Source organism: Cnephaeus nilssonii (assembly GCF_951640355.1).
Source record: "Cnephaeus nilssonii genome assembly, chromosome: 5".
Taxonomy (NCBI): domain Eukaryota; kingdom Metazoa; phylum Chordata; class Mammalia; order Chiroptera; family Vespertilionidae; genus Cnephaeus; species Cnephaeus nilssonii.
The window spans coordinates 32,398,888-32,411,281 of NC_137076.1; the positions used below are offsets into that span (position 1 = coordinate 32,398,888).

At 55.1% G+C, this 12,394-nt stretch overlaps 1 protein-coding gene across 1 annotated transcript; it reads left to right on the forward strand.

Moving 5' to 3' along the window:
- Positions 1-6,647: 6,647 nt before the first annotated feature.
- CIMAP1D (CIMAP1 family member D) lies at positions 6,648-11,526 on the forward strand (the record flags this gene model as incomplete). Its single annotated transcript, XM_079773089.1, has 4 exons — positions 6,648-6,774; positions 7,533-7,640; positions 9,798-9,911; positions 10,976-11,526. 4 exons carry the CDS (start codon positions 6,648-6,650, stop codon positions 11,524-11,526), a joined length of 900 nt encoding a protein of 299 aa, XP_079629215.1.
- Between the last annotated feature and the right edge of the window lie 868 nt (positions 11,527-12,394).

Genomic DNA, 12,394 nt, shown 5'->3' on the forward strand with positions numbered 1-12,394 from the left:
GGGGGGGGGGGCGGTGGCTGGCAGGTTCTCTGCGTCCTAGTCCTCCGGGAAGAACAAGGCCGCCTTGTTAGAGGCCTCATGGAAAAAGGGGCAGGCGGCCACGGAGGCACGTGAGCCTGAGTCAGGAGACTGGCCACTGGACAAAGGACAGTTCGGAGGCACTGGGGAGGTGGGAAGTGACAGGTCAGGCATGAGCTGACACTGGATGGGGTGGCAGCTCTTGTGAACACCTGGCCTGCCACTCCTGTGCACCAAGGGCAGGAAACAATGGGTCACCCGATAAACCCAGCCTCATGGGCGTGTGTGTGCGTGTGCGTGTGTGTGTGTGTGTGTGTGTGTGTGTGTGTGTGTCCTTACTTGAAGCCCCAAATGATTTTAGAAAAGGATGCTGAAAACTCAGACCAGCAGCAGCAGCAGTGTTGATGCGAGACCCCCTTCACCCCTCTCTTCAACAGGTATTTGTTGTGCACCTGCCGTGGGCCCGTGATGTTCTGGACCCTCAGGACACAAGGGGTTCGGCTCCTGCCTCTTCCTGTGCGTGTGCATGTGTGCGTGTTACATGGGAGAAATGGATAATGAACAACTGAAGAAATCAACAGCCATGTTGACTCTTCCCTTCCTCTTACACCAGACCATGCCCCTCCTCGGCCCCGAATCCTCCCTGGCTCCTGCCTCGCTTGGGATAAAAGGCCACACGGACAGAAGCTGAGAGCGGCTTCCAGCTAACAGCCAGCAAGGAGGGGGGCCCCAGTCCTAGGACAACATGTGAATGAATCCGCGACGCCCTGCGGGAGCTGAGCGTGCACCCTTCCCCAGTCTAGCTTAGTAAGGCCCAGTGCTGGCCAACACCATCAGTGCGGCCCGAGCAGAGAATCCAGCTCTGCAGCCTGAAAACTGTGAGATAAATAACATACGTGTTGTTTTAAGCCACTGCCTTTGGGGAGATTTGTTATGACGCATAGACAACCAGCCTACCGGTGTCCACATGCACCTCCTAGCAGAGCCCTAAACGTACAATTCCAAAACTGAACTCTGGGTCTTCTCCTAACACCTGCCCCCCCTGCACCTCCCTGCTCCTGCATCTCCCCCCTCCTCCTTACAGCGGCTCCACGCTCCCGGTTCTGAGGCCCAAATCCTGGAGGCGGCCTGAATACATCCGACTTCCTCAATCTCCACACCCAACGCACACCTGTCGGTTCTAGTTTAAGAACACACCCAGAACCCACTTGTTTATCACCCCCATCCTCCATCTAGGTGGAACCCACCATCCTTCTCCCTCCTCACCACCAACCTCCCACCCCCTGTCCCCTTATCCCGCTCCCCCAACCTCCCCCACTATCCCTCCTGGACCAGGCGTCAGTCCCCTCTACCGTGGTCTCCCGGCGCCGCCCACGGCCTGTTCTCCCTCGCTGCCACCAGGAGGCGCCTGTGAGCAGCTGAGTCAGAGTCGGCCCTCGGACTCCACAGCCTGTCCTCCCGGCAGTAGCCACCAGAGGATGCGATGAGCACCGAGTGGGCAGGCTCCTGCTCCGTCCACAGCCCTCACGGCTCCCACGTCCCTCAGGGTAATAGCCCAAGTCCTCCCGCGCCAAGAGGACCCTGCACGACCTGCCCTGTCACCTCCTTGCCCTCACTTCCTCCCTCTCACCCCTTCACTCCTTCCGTTCCAGCCCCCTGGGCCTTCCTGCTGTCCCTCCAACATGCCAGGCACCGGCCAGCCTCAGGCCTTGGACGGCTGTGTGCCCTCTGCTCAGCAAGCCCTTTCTCCAGACGCCCCCGCCCCCCTCACCGCTTTCAGGTCTCTTATCCAATGTCACCTTCTTAGCGAGGCTTCCCCTGACCACCCATTTCTTTCTTTCTTTTTAAAAAAAAGTATATTTTTATTGATTTCAGAGAGGAAGGAAGAGGGAGAGAGAGATAGAAACATCAATGATGAGAGAGAATCATTGATTGGCTGCCCCTTGCAAGCCCCCGACTGGGGGACCAAGCCTACAACCCCGGCATGTGCCCTTGGCCAGAACCGAACCTGGGACCTTTCAGTTAGCAGGCCAACGCTCTATCCACTGAGCCAAACCAGCTAGGGCCTGACCACCCATTTCAAACTGCAAACCCCCCACACCGCCAACCCTCCTGGTTCTTGATCTTTTTTCACGGCACTCCTTACCTTCCAAAGTCATGTGAAATTCAGTTATTTGCCACTCGCGACAAAACGGTGAGGAAGGGAGTGTACGTGTTTTGTTCAGACCCGCCCGGCGCATAGTGGGAAGACAGATAAATACTGGCTGAATTAGTAACCAGGATAAGGCTGTAATTTAGGGAGCACCAACTGTATCAATCCTTCAGAATCCTGAGGCCCAGGGAGGTGCCCTGGATCCTCACACCCTCACTCCCAATCCGGGTTCCTTTTGTCTTTTCCTCGGAGTAGCTCTCTTCTGTCAATGGGTCAGACTGAATTAAAAACATGGCTTGTTTGCCCGGCAGGTGTGGCTCAGTGGGTGAGCGTTGACCCATGAGGCAGGAGGTCACAGTTTGATTCCCAGGCAGGGCACACGCTCAGGTTTCGGGGTCCGTTCCAGTAGACAGTCAATAGAGGATTCTCTCCCATCATTGATGTTTCTCTCTCTCTCCCCCCCCTTCCTCTCCCTGAAATCAATAATAAAACCCCCCACCATGGCTTGTTTGCACATGCTTTAAATGAAATAGCAGCTCATTTGCATGCCACTTATTTGGCAGCTGGGGAAGAGCTCTGCGCTAAATGTGAGTCCCAGACAGAAGGGGTGCCATCGGGCGCCATCAGTGGGGGACCCGAGGACTGAAGTGGGGCTGATCTCTGTCTGGTGAGGTGGCCGGGCCCGCAGGCCCTCAAAGCTGCCCTTCACAGGCTCAGGTGGCCATTCCACTCTGCCCTTGCTCTTGGTTCCTTCCCGAGTTACAGTGGGGAAACCGAGGCAATCAGGGCCAAGCCCCAGCAGAATCCTGGAAGGTGGTCATAGTTTCCCTTCAGTGGGAAACGGAGGCAGTTGGGTCTGAGTTCCGGCTGGAACCAGGGTCTCCAGTGATGTGCACTGCCTGCTGGCTGATGCAGCCTGGGCTGGTTTTGGGGAGCAACCTGCAGAGGGACATCTGTCTTTTCTGTGCCTGGCTGACCTCAGTGGTGGGGTCCCTGGGCTCCTGCACTTCTGGCCAGTTTTGGTCAATGGGAGGCTCTGACTGGCAGGAGGAGAGAGAGAGTTTGGGGTATTTTTCTGTCATCTCCCTCCTCAGTGCCTGGTTCTGGCCACAGCTCTGAAGTTTCTGCTGCTTCTGGAAAAAATCAAATGGCTCATCCAATGTGGGGGGCCCACAGGGGACTGAGGCTGGAGCCAACTGTGGGCTCATTTGCTGGTCAAGGCATCCAGGTGGAGGGAGGGCAGGTGCAGGCCCTGAGGTGGAAACTGTCTTAGTGGTTCATGGGATGATAAGCCAGCTGACGTGGTGGGAGTGGAGGAGCGAGGATTGAGGGGTGGAGGTGAGGGCAGAGGGGACAAGAGAGCCTTGTGTGACAGTGAGGACTTGGCTTTTATTCTTAGGGCCACAGGAATCCACCGTGACTTTGGGCACCACCAGAAAGCTGAGCTGGGATTAGAACCTAGAAGAAGCCCTTGACTCTCAGCTTTGATTACAAAGTCCTGGGTTCAAGGCCCAGTTCTGCTGATGAGTTACTGAGGGACCTACACATGTTATTTGCACTCTCTGAGCCTGTTTCTCCGTCTGTGACCACAGGTGAAGTTCAGTCACAGCGCCTTCCTCAGGGAGATGCTGTGATCATTAAAGATGATGCACATACGGAATGTGCATGTGGGCCGCGCACTCACTCCCATGTGTGGGTCTGCAGGGCTGTGCCTCTTGTATTCCTGATGTTGTATCTCTTCCTCTTCTTCCCTTGATCAGTCTGGCTAGAGGTTTATCAAATTTGTTGATTCTTTTAAAGAACCAGCTTTTTTTTTTTTTTTTTTTTGGGGGGGGAAGGGTAGTTAATTCTTTCTACAGTTTTCTATTTCATGCATTTCTGCTATTACATTTTTGTTTGCTTGTTTCTTTGTTTTGTGTGTTTTTTGTTAATCCTCACCTGAGGATATTTTTCCCACTGATTTTTTTTTTTTTTAGGGAGAGTGGAAGGGAGGGGGAGAGACAGAGAAACATTGATGTATGAGACACACATTGATTGTTTGCCTCCCACACAAGCCCCAAGTGGGGACTGGGGGTTGAACCTGCAACCAAGGTATGTGCTCTTGACTGGAATTGAACCTGCGACCCTTCAGTCCTTGAGCCGATGCTGAACAAAATGGGCTAGGGCTCTGCTGTTACGTTTTTTATCCCCTTCCTGCCACTTACTCTTCTTTTTCTAACTTCTAAAAAATTGATTTTTTAGAGAGAGGAAGAGGGAGAGAGACCTTGATGTGAGAGAGAAACATTAATTGGCTGACTCCTGCATGCCCCTACCAGGGATTGATCCTGCAACCCTGGCATGTGCCCTGACCAGGAATCAAACCTGCCACTCTTTGGTGTATGGGATGACGACACTCCAATGAACTGAGCCACATCAGCCAGGGCCTTTTTTAAAATTTTTAAGGTGAAACCTTTGGTCATTGATTTTAAGATTTTTTTTTTCTTTTCATTTAAGACTTGTTTTGTAACCTTTTACATAGACAATAACATTTTTATTAAAAAGTTTAAAAATGACAGAATGTATTAAAATTTACATTGCGGAGTGAATTGTATGGTATGTGATTATCCTATACTAGAGGCCTGATGCACGAAGATTCGTGCAAGAATGGGCCTTCCTTCCCCTGGCTGCTGGCACCGTCTTTGCTCTGGCCGGAGCCGCCTTTCTGCCTTCCCACGCTGCCCAGAGGCCCGGAGTGGCTGGGATGGTGCAGAACGCCTGCGTCATTGCCCCTGGTGGCGCCTACACATGCAAATTATCCCTCCAGCTTTGTTGGGTTAATTTGCATACTCGCTCCTGATTGGCTGGTGGGTGTCACAAAGTTATAGTCAATTTGCATGTTACTCTTTTATAATAGATAATAAAAGCCTAATATGCAAATCAACCGAACGGTGGAACAATTGGTGTAACAACTGGTCGCTATGATGCACACTGACCAACAGGGGGCAAACACTCACTGCAGGAGCCGCCCCCAGCCAGTAGGCCCTAGGCCCGCCAAGGTGGGTGCCAGCAGGGGCCCCCCGATTGTTCTGCCAGTCACCCTACAGATTGACCCTGATCGCTGGCCAGGCCTAGGGACCCTATCCATGCATGACCAGGCCTCTAGTAACTCTGTAAAGCTGTTAAAACATTACAGTTCAAAAGGGCCCGGCAATACAGCCACAAACAAGGATACCATGGAAGAGACAGGATTGTATTCTGTTCAGCCAAGTTTTCCTGAGCCTTGTCTTGCAGCCTGACATAGCAGTAGCCTTCGGTGAGCAGGGATGTTACTCTAGATGGGGCTGGAATAAATCCTTGTGGGCTCCTGGGAGGCAGTGGCTGTTCTGGAGGACCACACTGCCTCCTTGCCATCCTTGCTCCTGCCCCAGAGCCTTTGCACAGCCATTCTGTATCCTCTTCTCCTACCTTCTCAGTGCAGTGACCTCTCATCCTCCCCTAATAGAACTCGGCGGCTCCCTCATTGCCATCTTGGACTCCTGACCCTGCTCTGTGTTTTACAACACATTTAACACCTTGTAATATACTACACTCATCTATTAATTTATCATTTTACAAAATATTTTTATTGATTTCAGAGAGGAAGGGAGAGGGAGAGATAGAAACATCAATGATGAGAGAGAATCATTGATCGGCTGCTTCCTGCAGGCCCCACACTGGGGATCGAGCCCGAAACCTGGGCATGTTCCCTGACCAGGAATCGAACCGTGACCTCCTGGTCAACCTCTGAGCCACGCTGGCTGGGCTATTGTTTATTTTCTCTTTCTCCTTCCAAGAACATCAGCTCCCTGTCTGTCTGTCCTGTTGTGTCCTCACCAACCCAAACAAACCTAGTACACGGCCGGTGCTCATTAAGTGATTGTTGGATAAAGGAAGGGAGGAAGGAAAAAGGAAAGGAAGGAAGGGAAGAAGGAAGTAGGTAAGCTTCTTGGCTCAGAGTGGCAAACTGGCTGTATGACCTTGAGTGGTGCCTCAGTTTCCCCAGGTGTAGAAATGGGGCCATGCAGTCCATGACCTCACCAGTCCGGCCCGCTACAAGGCTGTGGGTGTTGTGTTTGTGGCTCCAGCTCCCCCGGGGCCTGCTCTGGCCCCAGCTGCCCAGCTCCACCGTCTCCCAGGGGACCCGCTCTGCTGACACCGGACTCTTTCCTGGACTGTCCAGCCATCTGGCCGACACTCGATCCCAGCCCCACTTCCAGGCCAGCGTCTGCCGACTAGCCTGCTTGGGCCAGGGCCCCAAGACTCCCTGCTGAAGGACAAGGGGCTGTCTGTGCGGGCCCTGGGAGGGTGTGGTGAGGCCAGGGCGCTGCCAACAGAGGCAGAAGCCTCGAGGACTGGGGACGGTGCTGGACCCTGCGACCCAGAGCCGCTGTGGTTGAGGAGACAGCATCAAGTCACTGCTGCCCAGCCCTGGGCCCCCTGCAGCCCACCCCTGCTCACCATGGGCACCCTCAGCTGCGACCCCACTCCGCGGCAGACGCCAGCACCCCCGGGTCGGCGGTGCACAGAGTGCCAGATCCCAGAGACCGGCCTGAGGAAGACCTGCAGGATGGCCACCTTGGAGAACGGTACATGCGGGCCGTGGAGGAGGGCGGCCATGGCGGTGGGACCCCTTCTGGGAGCCTCTGAGGAGTCCCTGCCCTTCCCCAAACCTCAGTTTTCTGCCCAGGAGGATGGGTGTGAACTTAGGGCTTCCATGACCCTGCATATGCCTCCACCCACCAAGAACTGAGCATTTTATGGGCCACGTACCCTTCTGGGTGCTGAGGGTACAGCCACGAACCAAACAGCCAAGGGCCCTGGGGGGACAGACGCCAGGCAAAGCACTGGGGGGAGTCTGTGGTGTATTAATCAGCGAGCTGAACGCTCCGACTGTGACGTGCACTGTGGGATCTCAGTTTGGGTCCTGGATCGTGCCTCAGTTTCCCTGTCTGTAACAAAACACCTGGAGTCAGGCTCCATGGCTAGGTTTCCTGGCTCTTGCAGCACTGACGTTCTTGCAGAGGCCGTCAAACATTGCAACGGGATGTCTCTGTGTCTGGGCCTCAGTTTCCCCACCTGTGACAGCACATTTCTGTGTGCAGGTCTCGGTCATCCCATCCCCTGTGCCCTTGGGGGGGAGGAGGCTGTTGGCTCCGCAGCCCCTCCCCCTGTGATTCATGTTTGACTCACAATGCTTGTTTGCAGCAGGCAGCCCCTGCTCCCCCCACCCCTGCCATGGAGGGTGGCTGGGAGCCTGGGTGGGGGCACAGGGCCGGGCCCTGAGCTCCCCACCATGTTTCAGGGGACCTAGGCCCAGGCCGTGATCTGGGGGCTTTGGTCACAGGGTCCGGGCCAGGCTTGTACGCCCTGCCATCCACTGTCGGCTACATCAACCACGACTGCACCAGGGTGGCCAGTCCTGCCTACTCCCTCCTCCGGAGGCCCAGCGAGGGTAAGGCCAGCGGTGGGCAGGGGGGTGGGGGTGGGAGAAGGGGTTCTGAGAGGCCTCCTCAACCTCCAACCTCCCCCCAGGGAGCACTGTCTCACTGCATAGATCTAGGCCCTATGGAGGGAGGCAGGGGTCCCCGTGGGTTGCTATGGGATTCAGGAAGCTGCTGAGCCTCTCTGGTCCTCTGCTTCCTTAGGGAGGAAGGGAGTGCAAGGAATAGTGTGGTGGGTAGGACCTGCATTTGCCTTCCGCACTTAGCACAGTTCTTGCCACTTGACTGCTCTGTGCCTCAGGTTCCTCCTCTGTAAACAAGGACAGTGTGCTTCTTGCACACACAGTTGTCAGGATTAAATAAACATTAGGTGCCTGGAGATGTTTATTAGGTGAGGGTTAAATGCCTTAAAAGTAGCTACAAGGCTGGGTATCTGGTCAGTGCTCAGGAGAGAGGCCCCGGAGAGGGAGCGCCTGCTTCAGTTGCTCCATCAACAAGCCAGGGGCTCTCCAGGCCTTGCTGACCTCACAGCGTGTGGTGAGAGGAGAGTGAACATTATTCGTCACGCCAGGGGTGGCGAGATCGAAGGAAGTGGGGCTCACCTAGTCAGCGGGTGACCTGACCTCTGTGATGTCCACTTTTCTCCCGGCCAGAATGTGTGAGGGAACACCAAGTGCAGGGATGCGGGTGGCTCCCAGCTGTCCATCCTGTCAGTCATCCAGCAAGCCTGTACCTTCACATCAGTGACCACCAACTCCATCAGCCCATGTTCTTTTTAAAAAATATATATTTTATTGATTTTTTACTGAGAGGAAGGGAGAGGGATAGAGAGTTAGAGACATTGATGAGAGAGAAACATCGATCAGCTGCCTCCTGCACACCCCCTCCTGGGGATGTGCCCGCAACCAAGGTACATGCCCTTGACCAGAATCGAACCTGGGACCCTTGAGTCCACAGGCTGACGCTCTATCCACTGAGCCAAACTGGTCAGGGCACCAGCCCATTTTCTAGAGCTGCTCTGAGGCCCCAAGTCGGCCAGAGTCGGGGCCCAGAAGGGTCCCATGTGGGGACTTTGATTCACATGGACAGAGGCTTGGTGGGAGGGAGCAGCTGGCAGACACACTTTCAGAATCAGCAAACGCCCCAAACCAAAAGAGAGAGAACTCAAGAAGTGCAAGGGGGCCCAGAAGGCAAGTGAGGGAGTCAGTGTCACATCTGTCACCAGGAAGGTTAAAAACTTAGCCTACGACCCCGAGGAACCTGTGTCCCCGACTCTATTCCTAGGACACACCTGGGAAATCAGGGTGGGGGTGGTTAGTGTAGACGTTGCTGAATGTTCCGGGACTTCTTGGAGGTGGAGGCATGGGATCTGGGCTTTATAGGATGAGTAGGAGTTCGCTGGAGGCCCCAGGAGGAGAAGGGGACTCCAGGCAGAGTTTGTAGCAGAGGCAAAAGCCTGGAGGTGGGAAATGGGAGGCGTCGGGATGTGCTCATTTATCAAGAACATGCGTCAGTGTGTGCATGGTGCCCTTTGTGTGCACATACACGTGTAAATCAATTAATACTTGTCAAACCTACCATTCACTTATATCTGGTGGTGCTTATAAATGGTAATGACAACCACAGTCATTGGTCCCAATTACTAAGTGCCGGGCTCTGGACCACTCCTCCCATGGATGCTTTCACTTGTCAAGCTTCTCATCCTACTACTGACAGGCCCAGTGACAGCTCAGAGGGGGCCTTGCTGGGATTTAAATGTGACCTTGAGCCCTTCCCTTGAGCTTGTCACATGCCAACAAGCCCGGGCATTAAAAGGAACCCCCTCAGAACCTTAGTGAGAGCCTAGTTACTCTCACTTTATGTACAGTTCTAACCAACCCATGAGCTGGTTTCTCTAGAACTGCTCCCCTAGCTCACGGCAGAGGAGAGGTGGAGGGGTGGACAGCGTTGATCGGGAAGGCACAGGAGTGCTCAAGACAAAGTCAAGCTGAGATCCAGGTCCCCGGTCAGGGCCATCAGACCTCAGGAGGCTGAGGTCTCTGCTCTCCAAGATGGGGCTGTGGGTTTCTGGAGGGTAGAAGGGCCTCATGGTAAGGTAACCAGGGGCACTGAGTGGGGGGAGTGGGGCTATCAGGGATGTATTCAGGACCCTGAACTCCTCCCTCCAGCATCTCCACAGGACTCCAGCCCTGGGCCGGTCTACTTCCTGGACCCAAAAGTCACCCGGTTTGGCCGAATCTGCGCTCCTGCCTACTCCATGCAGGGGAGGGGCAAATCTCGGGGTGAGTATCTGGCCTGTGCTACCCCAAGAGGACCCTGTCCCTTCAGGGTCTCAGTGACTGTCCTGCCTCTGTCTTCTTCTTCCCCTCCTATCCCCAAGCTCTTAGAACTTCAGTGTCTTTGCAATGATGAAATGGAAGACTTCAGAAGAGGGGCTGGGGGCCCTAAGAGACCTGAATGAGTGAAGTGGGCCAAGGTGATGGTGACCTGGCATCTGGGGCTCACCCTCAGCATCAGGAGACAGCAGGGTGCAGTGGGGACTGTGGCAAATGCGGAAATCCCCTTCACAGGCTGCAAACAGCTTACTGTAACCTAAAGTGTTAATCACCCGACTCCAGTCTCCTATCCATTCACCCTTTCATCTTTGCACCTATCACCCATCTACTCATTCACTCAGATTCATCCATCCGTCTGCCCAGCTTTCTACTCATCAACCTACCCACCCATTCACCTGTTCATATCCAATCCATCTATTGACGCATTTGCCCATCTACTGATCCATCCATCCAGGATCTATCTATCAATTCATCTATCTATATACCCATGGATCCATTCATCTACTCACCCAACCTTTCACCACCCATCCTTTATTCATTCATCCTCCCAAACATATATTAGGCCAACTGCTGGGAGTTGAAATTTGACAGGTCCTTGCTTTTTTCATGAGATCTCAGAATGGTGGAGTTAGACTTAGGTGGGGACCATCCCTTCAGTGTGGCCATGTCTGGGGAGCGGGGAAGAATCAGGCCATGGGACCCCTAGAAGGGCGGTGGCACAGGCAGCCGGGAGGAGGGACTTTGGGGCTCTGGAAGGATGAGAAGCAGCTCCTGGGAGGTGGGACTGGGAGACAGAAGGCTTGCCTGGCAGAGGGTTGATCTTGGGCAAAGGCCTGGAGGCTTGAAAGAGAACACACTGTGTGGCAAGGTAGGGAAGAAGGAGAAGTAACTGGGGGCTTCTTCAGAAGTGCTGTGGGCTCCGGGATGCATGTGGGCAACGGGGAGCCATGTGAGGTCTTTGATCAGGGGAGCACTCTGCCCATTGCCAAACCTCCTGCCCATTCTCACAGGTCTGGAGGTGACACCCGGCCCTGGGGCCTACAGCCCGGAGAAGGTGGCCCCCATGCGCCAGAGGACCCCCCCGGCTTTCACCCTGGGCTCCCGCCTGCGTCCACCGCCCCTGGACACCTCAGCCCCCGCCCCCAACGCCTACACTCTGCCATCTCTCTGGGGCGCCCAGATCTTCATCAAGCCCAGTAGCCCCAGCTACACAGTGGTGGGCCGCACACCCCCTGCCCGCCCCCCACAGGACCCCACTGAGATACCAGGCCCAGGCCAGTATGAGAGCTCAGACCCCAATGCCTACCGCCAGCGCCCGCCCGCCTTCACCATGCTGGGGCGGCCCCGGGCCCCAAGTCCCCTGGATGAGACTCCTGGCCCTGGCACCCACAGCCCTGAGCGGGTCACTGTGACCAAAGCCAGAGCCCCGGCATTCACCATGGGCATCCGGCACTCCAAACGGGCCACCACCATGACCCCGGACACACCAGCACCCTTCCGCCTTTGGGGGACAGAATGCAGGCCAGCACCTGGGCTAAGCCTCAGATTTCCTACACCCTGAAGTGGGGTGTGGGCAGGCCCCGCCTGGGCCTGGCTTTGGCTGGGGTGGGATGGCTTAGAGAAGCTGGGGGAGGGGGAGGAACCTCCTTCCTTCCACTTTTCTGAACTGTCTGAGGTCCTTCTAGGCCACCTGCGTCCTCCAGTCCCTGGGGCCTGTGACCCCATGGCCCTGTGCAGGGTGAGCCTCCTTCCAGCGCCCCAGTTTCTTCTCTCCTGGTCATGCCAGGCCAAGCAAGGCCAGGCAGAGAAAGAGACACCCCTGGCTCTCCCCAGTGGCTGGCTGGAGACGAAACTTCCTGTGTCCTAGAACTTGGTGTCCACACTGCTAGGACCTGGGTCCCCAACACAGCTCAGGTTTCTGCCAAACTTGGGATCTAAACTGTTACTCATGGAAGACAGCTTCCTGCCTTGATCCCAGCCCAAAATCAGGCTGGAAGTAGTCCTGATGCCCTCCCCTCCCCACCCCACCCTCTAGCTGTTTGCCAATAAATCTCTGTGGCATCAAGAGCTGTCAGCAGCGCACACGCACGCACGCACGTTCATTTAACCCAGGGTCTAGTTACATCACAGAAGATCTGAAACACTGCTCTCAACATCCAGACCCCCAGCTCTGCAACACCTTGGAGTCTGGATGGGACCAGAGGGGGGATCCAGAGCTGGGGGAAGCCCAGAGGTAGAGGCAGAGCTTGGAGTGGGGGGAGCCAGGTAGGCTTCTTGGAAGAGGGGACATTGAAGCTGGGTTTTGAAGGATGCATAGGAGTTTGATATATTCTACAATGTGCCAGATGTTGATAAAGATCATTTAAGCTTCACAGTAACTCAGGAGTTAGGTGATGTTTACCGAAAGGAAATGGTGCTTCAGAGATTGG